The sequence below is a fragment of the Venturia canescens genome, chromosome 4 (assembly GCF_019457755.1).
Source record: "Venturia canescens isolate UGA chromosome 4, ASM1945775v1, whole genome shotgun sequence".
NCBI classification, from domain to species: Eukaryota; Metazoa; Arthropoda; class Insecta; order Hymenoptera; family Ichneumonidae; genus Venturia; species Venturia canescens.
The window spans coordinates 7,696,806-7,710,591 of NC_057424.1; the positions used below are offsets into that span (position 1 = coordinate 7,696,806).

General features: G+C 37.3%; 2 protein-coding genes across 3 annotated transcripts; one reads left to right on the plus strand and one right to left on the minus strand.

Moving 5' to 3' along the window:
- Positions 1–256: 256 nt before the first annotated feature.
- Positions 257–8,060, minus strand: Gcn2 (eukaryotic translation initiation factor 2 alpha kinase Gcn2). Of its 2 annotated transcripts, XM_043415525.1 has the most exons (14): positions 7,786–8,060; positions 7,572–7,680; positions 7,302–7,471; positions 6,382–6,643; positions 5,724–6,272; positions 5,044–5,418; positions 4,359–4,889; positions 4,035–4,198; positions 3,368–3,810; positions 2,973–3,249; positions 2,170–2,689; positions 1,601–2,083; positions 601–1,502; positions 257–459 (listed from the first exon to the last, which is right to left on the minus strand). In XM_043415525.1, the coding sequence occupies exons 2-14, from the start codon at positions 7,626–7,628 to the stop codon at positions 333–335; spliced, it is 4,860 nt and encodes a 1,619-aa protein (XP_043271460.1). In that variant the 5' UTR covers positions 7,629–7,680; positions 7,786–8,060; the 3' UTR covers positions 257–332. The 2 variants fall into 2 exon arrangements, with proteins under 2 accessions (XP_043271460.1, XP_043271459.1); XM_043415524.1 differs by having other exon boundaries at positions 7,572–8,060.
- Positions 8,061–8,578: 518 nt separating this feature from the next.
- On the plus strand, positions 8,579–13,641 carry Rox8 (TIA1 cytotoxic granule associated RNA binding protein Rox8). The gene is made up of 3 exons (XM_043417131.1): positions 8,579–9,993; positions 10,925–11,221; positions 11,785–13,641. Exons 1-3 carry the CDS (start codon positions 9,406–9,408, stop codon positions 12,076–12,078), a joined length of 1,179 nt encoding a protein of 392 aa, XP_043273066.1. The 5' UTR covers positions 8,579–9,405; the 3' UTR covers positions 12,079–13,641.
- The last annotated feature ends 145 nt before the right edge of the window (positions 13,642–13,786 follow it).

The window sequence follows — 13,786 nt, forward strand, 5'->3', positions numbered from 1 at the left end:
TGTCACTTTTAAAAATATATTTTCACGCGCGCCTTTTTAAACTCGTCGTCCCTTTTCCGCCCATGTATAACCATCAATAATTTCGATTATAGTAATTTTATAAATATTCCAAAAACATAAATTTTTCTCAAAGTTGAAGAAAAGCATGATTTTTTTTTTAATTATTAGCTGAGCGGCAGTTCGAAATAGAATTGGACATCCTTTGAAGAAGGAACGAAGAAACTGAAATCTTGATAAAATAAACGTGACAAACGTATTTTGAAAATATATATAAGTGTGTATACTTCAGAGTGATTTTAGTTTTTGTACATATTTCTGTATAAATGATGAATTTACATTAAAATAATATATCGGTTGTCAACGAGACTGTAGAGACCAACCACTGGCCGTTGTTTTTCGTTACGAATGTCGCTCATTTCCTCACAAATTTGTATAATGTATTTCTTGTGTCGTGGATGCCTGTAATAAAAAAAAGAGATATTTTTAAACAATAGGATTCCTATCTAAACAATTCCATTTTTTAAACGCTTCTACTGCTCGGATGTAAATATAAAAAATATATAAAGCATTTTTTCCCGGAAATAGAAGATGAATGCTTACTTGTCGATAACTAATTGAATGCTTTTTTCAAAGTCTTGCTCCTTTTCATCGATCTCGAGCATGCTGACCATAGTGCGTATGACAGAAATTTCAAGGAAAACTGCGAAGACCTCGATAGTGACTTTGTGAGATATTCTTTGTAGGCACGATGTCATTTGAGCGAGAATAGTATTTTTGAAGCTTCTTCGTCCACTCCCAGAGATTTTATCCCTCTCGGAAAGTACGAAATTGATATTAACGTTTACCGGATTATGCGAAGTGACAACGGGGGCTTCGTTGTTGGTGCTTATTTTACTCTCAGATCTGTTTAGTGCGGGCAGTACATTTTCTGTTTGTCTTTGCAGATAATCCAATACGTCGATCGAATGAATTTTTCGTTCTTGGTATCTGTCTCGTTCCCACGTTTGTACACGAAGATTGCCCTTTTCTCCACATTTAAGCATAACCACGTGAGTTATGGAGTTCTCACGGCAATATTCGAGAACTTCCTCGGTGGTTGAAAGATCCAATGTCGTTATTCGTAGTCCGAGGGTCCACAATTCACGTAGAACATCGGCCATTTCTCTCTCACGCTTTGGCAAACCATCGACACAACAAACGGCTACGTCGATGCCAAATTTTCCCTCCAAAAATTCTTTCGTCGTCTCGGCAACGATGCCCACGAGCTTGTCCAATGAAATACTTATGCCGGCACCATATTGTTTCACTTCGTTACTCGCCAAACCTGTTCTTTCCAATACTCGACGTAACGATTTTAACATGTTGTCGTAGCGTCCTCCAGCAGCTATTACTTCCTGACCTCCTTTTTTTCGACGTCTCTTCGACTCGCAAGTTATCTGAAAAGTTACGCCGCTGTGCTGCTGCGTATTGTAAACCAAAAGTGGCACGACGGTAATGGGCCACTATAAAAAAAAATTTTAAAAAACCAATCAGAGAAACAGTTGTAAAAAATTACTTTTTTTTTTACAAGATATCAGTCGAAATTGCATCAGCAAATTACCTTGACTCCCAAAGCTTCCGCGTTTGCAATGACAATTTCCATTTCCCGCAATCCTTCCTTCGCCAACGCAGCCGCATCGCCTTTTCGCCTCGTTATCGTTCGCAAAACACTCGCTATTTTCGCCACCGAGCTCTCAGTTTCAAATAGATTGAAAAGTGTTTCCATAGCTTGATCAGTCAGACACAAACTTATTAGATGGGTCTGCACTTGGAATTTCGAAAATTTGCCGTCCCTCGCGTCGCAAAGAATAGAAAATATGTCTTGATATTTTTCACGCTCAATCCCGCAGTACATTAGTACCGCTTGTAACAGAGACGTGTGATTGATGCGTACGGTGAAATTTCGATCACGCAATTCCGGAATTTCACTGAATATTTCCCAAGCTATACAAATTAATTCCGCTTCCATCATGAGATTGTTGGGCGCCGAGCTTATTATGTCGAAGGCACATTCGTAAAGTTCGCGAGGATGAAATCCGTGAACCTGTATAGAGGAGATAAATGAATTATTAAATAATTTTTCAGTCCGTTCCTTTTTTTCATAAATATATTCAAAATTCAGTTACTTACCTTCTTTTCTCGATAAACTCGCTCAATGGCATAACGCCGAAGATTTGTGATGTTGTTCCAAGCGGTGTATCGGGCGAACGGAGCCCTAAGATCGTGAGGAACGGAAACGATACTACCCGCTCGAGTCATTAATTTAACGCAAGAGTCCGTTAGGTTGTACAACTGTCCTGACTTCGGCATTAAGAGAGGCGTTGCCAAATTAACGCCACCGTGGCGACGAAAAACTTCAACGACTTTTGTCCTCACGTTTTCTTGGATAAATTGACTCTTCGCTGACAGAGAATTCGCGATTCCTCTCGATGGCAAATTCATATCATAAGTAATGTCTTCCGCAGGAGTAACTTGTTGGTCGAAGCAACAAGCAACAAGATACTTGTAAGCTTTGCTCTGACTGTTAGACAATGTATGACGGACCATTTCTTGAAGTTCTGCTTCTTCTAGTTGAGGCGGTGGCAAATATTCTGAAGCGAGTAATTCTTGGGCCGTGGGACGTTGACTCGGATCGTGGTTCAACAACCATCTATCGTAAACAAATTTGTGATCCAGACATGAATTTTTAACCAATAAAATATATCTAAGAACTTGATCAGAGAAAAAAATCACTGAACAAATATGGCGAAAAGAAAAAAGAATTCTCAAAATATGTTGTTGATTGAAAGAAGATTTCGAACGACTTTTGATTTTCGCTCTAAGAACTATTAACGATCGTATTTTCATTAATTCATTCGTGGAGAATAATTAACATTATGGTATCTTTAATTTTCTTTAGCATGGCAGAGCCTTGAAAGCATGGTTTCTATTACCGTAAAAGATGAACTTGATGAGGCATCTCGGTTTCTGTCATGTCATCAGGAAGAATGATTTCTTTGCAGCGTAGATTCAACAAAATTTTCACTCTTTCCATGCCAGTATTCAGAGGCTTGTAGCACATTTCGAAAAGAATTATTCCCAAACTATAAATATCCACTTTTTGATTGTAAATAGCTTTGGCAGCTTTAGTACTGAGCTCTGGTGCCACATACAGTGCAGTGCCGACTTGTCCCGTCAACGAACCGACGTCTTCCATATCGAAACTCGTTACTATGAAATGTAAATTTATACAAATTAGTGTTTTTGTCTTGCAACCAAATTTTAAGTGAACAAAACTTTGGAGCAGTAAGTTCAAAGATAGGGAGAGGAAAGAATGTAGAATCTTCACCTTTATCACTCAACAAAATTTCCTTTTCGATGTCCATACTTTGGTGAGTTAGGGACGAAAGTATATTCGTTGTAGCCAGACCAAAATCACCGATTTTCACATGATCGTTGCTGTCAAGAAAAATATTTACAGGTTTGAGATCACGATGAATCATTCCCTGTTGATGTATGTGAGCCAATCCGTCAACCATTTCTCGAAACAAACGCCACAAACGTTCCTCATCCTCATACAATCCATTATCTATAGCTGTTCTCAAGGTGCTTTTCTCACAAAATTCCATTTGTATGTACATAAATTGTATCTCATTGCCCAACTGGCATTCATTCTTTGCGGTCACATTTTTCTCTGCTGTACCTCGCAATTCTTTATCCGAATCTGACGTCTGCGATATGCAATCTCTTTCGAATTCCACACTATCCGAGCTGTCTATTCTTGTTCGCATTCTGAAACGTTATGGCCTTTCTTGAAAATTATGTTTCGGATATTGTGAACATTTTTATAGTTGCAATCATCTGCTAATACAACCATACGATGTTGGTACTTTACGAATCTTAAAGTTGAATTTCTTGAACTCATTGTCGGATTATTATGTACTCAAATTGAGTCTACCTGGAGCAATACGGTATTGATACGGAAAATAATATTGTTGAAAAAAAAAGAATCTTACAGAAAAGCCCAATCTTCGTCACTGTCAGAGCTAGTGGAGCTTTCATCGCTGGTGTCTTCCTCGCTATTGGCCGACTGAGCAGCGCTGGCACGGGATTCATACGAAATACTCCATTCGACATCATGCATCGGAGGCGCAAGGTTCTCTATATCAGCATTCAGTCGCTGAAAGTTGACTCGATTCGATGAAGCTGCTCTCACCGATCACAATTATAACGCAAAGAAATATTTTCTTTTAATACGCTCTCATCTTATTTTTTTTAGCTTTTCAATATCGCTGAATTTACCCGCGCGAAAGTAATGGAAAAAGGTATTAAATATTTACATCATCATTATCGTGTTGGTCTGTTGTGGTGGTCGGTGTAACAGCAGGTGTTAAACTGCTGTGCCTCGCAGGATCATCCAATGTTGCGCTTTCGATCCACGAATTGTAATATCTAACGACATTCTCGTGATTCAATCGTGATAGCAATTTAACTTCGCGCGTTATCTTTCGGTTGAGTTGACGATTCTTCGGATTTAATTCAATTCGCTTTATCGCGTATACACCGCCATCCAATTTGTTGCGAACTTTGAAAACATCGCCAAACGCTCCTTTTCCTAACCACTTAAGAATCTCGAATTCATTTTGAATTCGCGATTGTCCACCTAAGGCTGGAACCAAGTGAAAATGTATGTCCGAGGCTGGCTCTTCCGGTTCCGAAATGTCCTGCTCTTTGTTACGATCCACCCGAGCTGGCGACATTCCATGGTCCAACGGAGTTCGAATAAAACAGTGTTGTAATAATTGTTCCGCGGACCAACGAGATCTTTCGTTACTGTTCAAACATTTCGAAAGAAAGTCTTTCAAGTCGGGCTGCAACGGATAAAAAATTAATAAAAAACACTTTTGAATAGAGAGTTTTGCAAGGTGACCTTCTTCACCTTGTACCAGTTTTGGAGGGTGAAGAAACTCGGTAGAAATAACCAAAAATTTAATCGGCGTAATGTTTGCTGCACGAATTTCGTACCTGCATATTCAAATCCCAACCGGTATCATTTTCCGAAATAAGAGCTCCTCGGAACAACGACACCAGAAGTATACCGAATCTGTATATGTCAGTTTTTTTTCCGCCTCTCCCTTGTATCGTAGGAAAATCGTGCTCGGCTTTAGCCAAACAGCTCGACCGATAAATGTCTGAGAGACGTTTGTTAAGTGAAAAATCGGAAACTTTTACGACTCCCGTTGTATCAATGTGAACACTCGTATCCCTCAGATCACGATGCACGATGTTATTGTCGTGGAGATATAATAAAGCGTCGAGAACACCAGACGCTATGTGCCTTAGCATATCAGCCGCTACGGGAATATTATCCGATAAGAAAAAGCTGCATGTCGTTCCGACCTGAAAAATTCCGACCATAAATATCGTTAATTATTCTCTTAGAATGATTCAAAACTTAGTTTGTAAACTAGACATTTCTAGAAAATAAAAACGAAAACTTTGAATTTGTTGAATGATTTAAAAAAAATTTCATTAGCGAAATGAAAAATACAATGAAGAGCTCGAATTTATTTGTAAATGTAAGGAATTTTCATTTCTTTTTCGAAAATTGAAAATGAACCCAATATTCGACATAGACTCAAACACTTATTCTGTAAAGTAAATCGAATCTTCGTTTATTGAATGAAGAGTCGCCAAAAACTTACGACGAATTCCTGTAAAATATAGATAATGATGCTGTCCTTATTTTGAAGATACTTCATATTTAGATAATGAACAATATTGGGATGGTGAAGTTTGTGAAGATGATTCAGTTCTTGTTCAATGCTTCCAATTTGTTTCATCGAGTGTTGCAAATCGGTAGTTTCGCCCTCAAGGCTGGTGCCGGTGGTCCCACACTTTAGGGACCATTCGGAAATAGCCAATAATTCGCCAGTTGTCATATCAACGCCGGCATAAACGATTGAGCCCTTTGTACTGTGACCAAGACATTTTCCACGATGCACTTGTCTCTCACCTCTGCTGTTGTCGAAGTGAATGAGTTTAGTACCGCGATGCTCACATAAGGAGCCTTCAGAACTTTCAGACGTACTCATACAACGTCTCCGAGAATATGTTCGCACACGCTCATGCGGTGACGATGGTATCGACTGCGACAGCGTTCGCGATTCCATTGATAAACGAACCATTTCTCGACGATCTCGTAACTCAGCCTTTAATGCCTCTTGACGTTTTTGTATTTCATCCTGCAGCACCTGTGATGCGAACGATCGGTAATACGAATATGTAAAATTGATTTAAACCACCCATTCCATCGCAACTGTTTGTTACTTTGAATGCATCCAGACAGATTATATTTCATACCTGTCTCTCTTTGTCTTCGATCAATTGTTTCTTTTCGAGCTCACTTTGCAACTGTTCCCTATGTCTGGAAACCATTTCTTCGTAAAAACTACTGTAGCCAGGTTTGTTGTGCTTGTGAAGAAATTTTTGAACATGTTGAGCCAATTCGAATATCATGACTTCCCCTTTCAACTGATCCGCAAGACGTTCTGTTTCTGAGACCAAAACTGCTATTTGTTCGTTGGACAATCCTCTACTGTTTTTGAACTTGATAGTTGGAACTCTAGATTGTGGAAATACAGTTATTATTAATTTTTTACAATAATTTCTTTTGAAATTCAATTATGAGCAAAACAAAAAAGTTTTCGTTCCATAAAACATGATTTTTATTAATTCCATTTAATAAACATACAATTTTTTAAAAATTCATTTAAAAAATTGCAATAATGCGAATGATTCAATTCTCATGTAAGAAACATGAAAAGTAAAATTCATAATGTATTGATAGATAAACAAAAATCTACCAGATTTCTTAAATAATCAATGAGTTAATACTCAAATTTCAAAATAATTCAAAATAACAATATGGTTATGATCGACTCAAATTTGATCCGATGTTAATTTATGATTAGTTTCAGTGGAATGAGTCATCCGATACAGATCTACAACAAAAATTGTGCAATAGATAGGGCATTTCATGCATGCCATACGATTTAGCCTATGATTTAGTAATGATCTTTGGATATTTAATCATTAGCTTGGAGACATCTTTTGAAATATCGTTGACATATTGCGTGTAGAGTGATGAAATAGCTTGAGTTTTATTAAATCGGTGGTGATGAAATATTATAAATTGGTTTCGGAATCACTTTGTTTTACCGGATACAAATATAGATAAAAATGCAGAATATTTATGTTACAGTACAGTAGATATAACTTACTCCACAGGATATTTGTCGTCGCAGAATATATGGAGATCAATTTGTGCATAAACTTCAACAGGTCCTGACATGCCTTGTTGCGGTATCAATGTAATCAAAATTTCCAGCGGCTGCCATTTTTTTTTCTGCTTGTTTTTTCGCAGATCTTTTAATTCGTCACCGAAAATGGACTAAAAAAATTATCAACGTCAGACAATCAAAAAAAAAAAAAATTATCAGAAAACGCGGCAAACTGCAAAGTACCCATGCAAAATACGTTTTACAAATTACCTTCAGAACTTCGAGTTCATTCTCTTGACGATCACGACAGGATTCAGTGTGTGACATTTTTACTTGAGTATTTTTTTCAAATGCAATAGAGCAATAGTTTGCCGAAAGTCTGATAAATGTAATTAAGGCAGAGAAAAAATATTACTTCCGGTTAAATATAACCTCCGAGACAAATAAACGGAGTATCACGAAAATATTATAAAAAAATTGTTACTTATATAGAAATAAGACATTTAATGTCAAACGCTACTCCGTTTCATTTTACATCGTGAAGAGCCAATTTTTCTTCTGTCGTTCGATTTTGCCAGATTCGAATGCCACTGTTAAATGAGCGTCCAACTGTTTTTTTTTCTTATCTTTCAATTATATCGGACGGCATGAAGTTAGCCAAGAATGTTTTTTTTATATTGTTACCGCAGAGGTTGTGTTGTAATTGGGTGAAAATCAACAAAAGCCGGTGAATTTTGAAAATATTATTTCATCCCGTTACTTTCATTGGCTTACTCCACACCATTGCCCCCCCCCCCCCGCCCCCATATAGCGCGGTTGGTTGTTGTTTCTTTGACTTCATTTTTTTTTGACCTTCGTTCGAATTTCCTGGAAATAGAATTTCTCGTCAGCGGTTTTATTTAATAATAATAATAATATAAATGAAGAAAATTACCGCAGAGAATTAAAACCAAAAAAATGTGTCACTAAATATATAGTCCGAAAAATCCAAAACAAAATCGGTTTCGTATGTTGGTATAGATCAATATGCTCAATTAGTATATTTGTTATTTTAATAGTTCCCAATCTTCGATAATATGTCAAATAAATTAAATTTCGTTTCAAAATTAATGAAAATGAAAAATTGTCCAGATTCAAACTCGGTGAACTGCAAAAATTGTTTCCACCAATGAGAAGGCTAAAAAAAAAGAATTAAATTTCGGTTAGATAAGTTTTCTGTCATTCTGGTAACTAAAAAAAAAAAAATCTACCGAGTCTCTTGATCAGAGACCGAATGTGATACAAACACGTGTGTCTATTTGAGAAATGATCTACGCATCGAATCTTAGTGTAACTCATTTAATTAGATAATCGATCGTTGTTGAGGAAATTAACGAATTCGTATTATAGAAATAATTTGGCATCGGATCGAATGTTAACTGTGTATAAAAACAAATCTCCCTAAATCTCTTTTTCCGCTTGAGATTGTTCCGGTACGAAAGAAAAGTTGGAAAATTCGCGCTACGATCGGGGGGGAAAGTTGGCACAAGTAAATGAGACAGAACCTTTGAACGCAAAGCGATAGAAAGAGCGAGAAGGAGAAAGGAGAAAAAAAATTCACTCGAACGAGAGAGATAGAGTAAGTAGTACGGCAGCGGCGACAGAAACACACTAGAGTGACTAGAGTGGGAAGCGGCCATTTTATGTTAGTATGACGTAGAGGCTGGGTGTAGCACAGCTTCGCGTTAAAAACGTTTTTTTCGGGTGTTAGTTTACGATATTTAATCAAATATACATCTTGTGCGGTCGAAAATAAGAAACTTATAAGCGTATGCTTGCGTAAGGGAGGTAAATGAACGGTGAAACAAGAAACATTGTGATTCGTAAATTAAGCCGTAGACAAGATAAAGGTGGTTGAGGGTACAGAGTGAGAACGAGAACGTGTGCGACAGCTAAAGAGAAAAAGAGATAGAATTCAACGAAGAGAGAGAGAGAGAGAGAGATAGTGAGCTAGAGCGAAAGAGAGAAAGAGAAAAAGTGCCGAAGTAGCGAGTGCGAAGCGTGAGAGAAAGAGAAACAGTGTGTGTGTGTGTGTTCGGCGAGTTGGAAAAAAAACGGAACAAGCATGAGCGAAGAAAGCCATCCCCGTACTCTTTACGTGGGAAATCTAGACGCTTCGGTTTCCGACGAACTTTTGTGCGCCCTTTTCTCACAAATTGGAGAGGTTAAAGGCTCTAAGATAATACGCGAACCCGGCAATGATCCTTACGCCTTCGTTGAATTTACCAATCATCAGTGCGCCGCCACCGCTCTTGCCGCCATGAATAAGAGATCCTTTCTCGATCGTGAGATGAAGGTTAACTGGGCAACGAGTCCCGGCAATCACCCAAAACTCGACACGAGCAATCATCATCATATATTCGTTGGTGACCTGTCACCCGAAATTGACACTGACACCCTTAAAGAAGCATTTGCACCGTTCGGCGAAATAAGCAACTGTCGGATCGTACGTGATGCACAAACAAACAAGAGCAAGGGATATGCTTTCGTTTCATTCGTTAAGAAAACCGAAGCCGAGGCTGCGATAAGCGCTATGAACGGACAATGGCTAGGATCACGTAGCATTAGGACAAATTGGTCCACCAGAAAACCACCTCCCCCGAGAACTGAAAGGCCGAGACACTCCAACAATAGCAAACCTAACTACGATGAGGTATAATTTCATGCAACTGACACATTTTCTTATAATTTTCCTTTTTTTTCTCTTCAGACTTATTCCACATCGCTTTATAATTATTAAAAATAGCTCATGATGCCTGGGACTCGATACATCATTCGACGTACTTAGTGGACCTCAATATTCTTCACACATAAAAAAATGAATTTGTAGTAATAGAAAATTGTTAAAAAACCAAAAAACAAATATCTTCCTGAGGAATTATCATATATTTGCTATGTCTATCCATTTTCCAGTCTCATTAATACATATGGCAACTTAACTCAAATGATCGTCGGTTGATAACTCTCACTGTGATTGCATTTTCATGTATATATATTTCAATCCAATGAATTTTGAAAAGGAACAAGACTTGCAGAAATTGCACTCATCAATTTATTCGCGGTTACAATTTTTTTGGTGCAAAAAACTAGAACAAGCGGATCCTTGTTATGCTTTTGGTAAAAAAATATGATGGCATAGCTGCAGAATAATAGGTTTATCGTTACGTGTATTCAAAATTGTGTACGTTAAGTGAAAAATGTTGTAGAATCTTTTGTACCAATTTGCAATACAAGTAGCTTGATAAATCAAAATGAAACTTTTTATCTGTCTTGTGATGACATTTTTATACTATTACTTTCATTTTCATGCAAATATTTCATTGTTAATCCAGAGGAATTACTCTTTTGTGTATGCTACTGTTGATATTGGGGTTTTTTTGTTGAAATATTCAATTTTGGAAACTAAAATGGGCTTTTCAATCTACATGTTATTTTACAGAGTATGTTTATTGTGGAAAAATATCTATATCCAAATTATAAAGTTGTTGATACAATTGAAATATTGAAATTGTTACCTGTATTTTGAACTATTTTATTGTCACGAAACTGTAAAATTATTTTTTTCCCTACTTTTGTTTTATTAGGTGTACAATCTAAGCAGTCCAACGAACTGTACGGTCTATTGTGGAGGTTTTACAAATGGTATAACCGACGACCTGATAAAGAAAACATTCTCACCGTTCGGTACTATCCAGGATATAAGAGTGTTCAAGGACAAGGGCTATGCATTCATCAAATTTACAACTAAAGAGGCTGCGACGCATGCTATTGAAGCAACGCATAATACTGAGATTAATGGTTGCACTGTTAAGTGTTTCTGGGGCAAGGAAAATGGCGATCCAAACAGTGTAGGACCGAATGCTAACCAGCAAGCTCAACAGGTATTTGATGGTGTTATGCAAATTTTTTTAGTATCTAAACAAAGTCACAATTTTGTAATAGCATAAAAATTGAGAGAGTCCCGCTCAATTCTTCTCAGCTGTATTATTCTCGGATTTCAATAATTATTTTATCACTTTAACATTATTAGTGAGAAATAATTCACAGAAATTTAGCATAAGCGGTGCTGAGAAAAGACGAATTTTATGAATTTTCATGCATCCAACGAATTTATTTTTCACTTGAATTTTGCAATTCTATGTTCATTAAAAATCTTAAAATTTACAGTAAAATTCTTAACTTACCAACTTTTTAATGACATTTCTTTCCATTACTAATTTCAAAATTAAATTTTTCCAAATTGTCCTAAAAACTTGAGAAAAAAAAGTTTCACATCAAACAATTGAAGATATTGTGAAAAAATTTTTGTGTAGAATGAGAATTGAAAATGAGAAATTGAAACTCATGTATGTTCCATCATTGATATTGGCGCTTAAATTGTGACGCTTAAATTGATCGTCGACACAATGTGTGTAAATTGAAAATTGAATTGTTTTGAAAATAGGTGACAGCTGGTGCTGGACAATACGCTTACGGATATGGTCCGCAGATGACACCCTATTGGTACCAGCAGGGTTATCCACCGATGCAGAGTCAGTTTATGCAACAACCTCCATATTACGGCCAGTACTATGGTCAACCACAGTACATGAATAGTATGAGGATGCAAGCACCGGGAGCAGGTACATGGCAACCTGGACAAGCAACGGCAGCGCCACCGACACCATCGGCACCTTTACAACCAGGTCAACAGCCGGCAATGGTAGCATATACCATGCCCCAATACCCAACGCAATGAAAAATCTTTCAAGAAGAAGATAACGAAACATAAAGAAAAATACAAGGGAAAACAAAATAACTAAAGGAAAAACAATACACACATACACACACGTACATAAACACACATACACATATATGAACAAAAACAAAACGGAAGTAAAAAAGAAAAAAGGTAAAAAAAAGATAACGACAAAGTGGAGAATTTTCGCACGGATTATTTGAGACCGGGGATTCCTTCGAAAATCGTTCATTTCTCAACAGTTTTTCAACGAATACGGGTGTTTGTTCTTCGAAGATTAAATAAAACAAAAAAAACACATGAAAAGATGACAACAACAAAAACGGTGACATTCATATTTGACATAAAAGCGAGAGAGTTACAGCGCGCGTGAGCACACACGCGCACACAACACACACACACGAACACGCGCACGCAAAAAAAAACACACACACACACACACATACACACGACAAAATTAGCCGAAAAAGAAGAGAAAGGAGCCTTGTCCCTTTGTTGTGACGACAACACTCTGCATATCTAAACTCTCTCGTATTCTTTACCCTCCCGCCCCGCCAGAAAAAGAAGTATCGAACTTTGACTCTGCGGATTGAGCAGCCCTCGAACTTTTTTCTTTTTGTAAGTTCCGATCGTCATACGCAACGAGGAGGGCCTTTGATTTGCAGTTAATATAAACCCAAAAAAAAATGACGCAAAAACTACAAGTTTTCGTTCAATTTTTGAACGCAACTCCTGCGTTATTTCGAGACACGAATATATATTTTTTTGTTCTCTTCTCATTACCGTCGTTTTCAGTTACGAATATTTCTTGCTAGATTTGCTAGATTAGCAAATATTTGCATATGCGAGAAATCTCTTTTGGTTGACCCCTTTTTGACCTATGACGATCGGATTTATGATTGCGAAGTTGTATTTGATTTTTTTCTTTTAAGCGTGGTTTTTCGTAAAAACAAAAAAAAACAAACTAAAATAATAAGAAAAAAAACGTTTAAAGGTACAGTTTTTTCATACATTTTTCGAGGCGCGGTTTCTCGAACTGACACACCGTCATTGTCCTTTATTTCGTACGCAAAAGACAATTTGTTATGAGTATCAATGAAAACCAGAGAACGCAGTCGTTGACGATATGCGTGTAACTGTCGTCGGTGGTTCGGTTTCGCTCAAATAATCCATTCTGCCCCGTCATTTTGTACCCCCAGCCCTGACATTATCTTCTGACAATCGTGACGATTTTACGAACGACACGTCGCGTCGGACACTGTACGAAATTTCGTCTCTTGTGTGTGGAATGTAAAAAATCAAAGGAATGAAAACGCAGACGAAATTAACGATAGATTCTGTTAAATCTACTGATAAAAGAAGATTGTTAGAATAAAATGAAATGTAATCTTTGGAAACGACCGGATCAATTCTTCCATCGAAACAACAAACAGCATCAACAACACCGAAATCAACATCCTTTAGCAGGATTGAGCGCCTAATCATTAAGGAAACGAAAGTAATCTCTGAATATATTTCTTTTTTCGCCGTTGTACAGAGAAACTAAACTTATATTTCCATTAATTCTTTATTCATTCTTACCAGTCTTGCGCCGAATATCCCGTTGATAAATCCCCCCCCACCCCCCCTGCCCGCTCTTTTTTAATGAACGAACGAGAGCAAAAGAAACGTGTGAATGTAAATTGTCCAGTTATGGTTAATTAGTGAA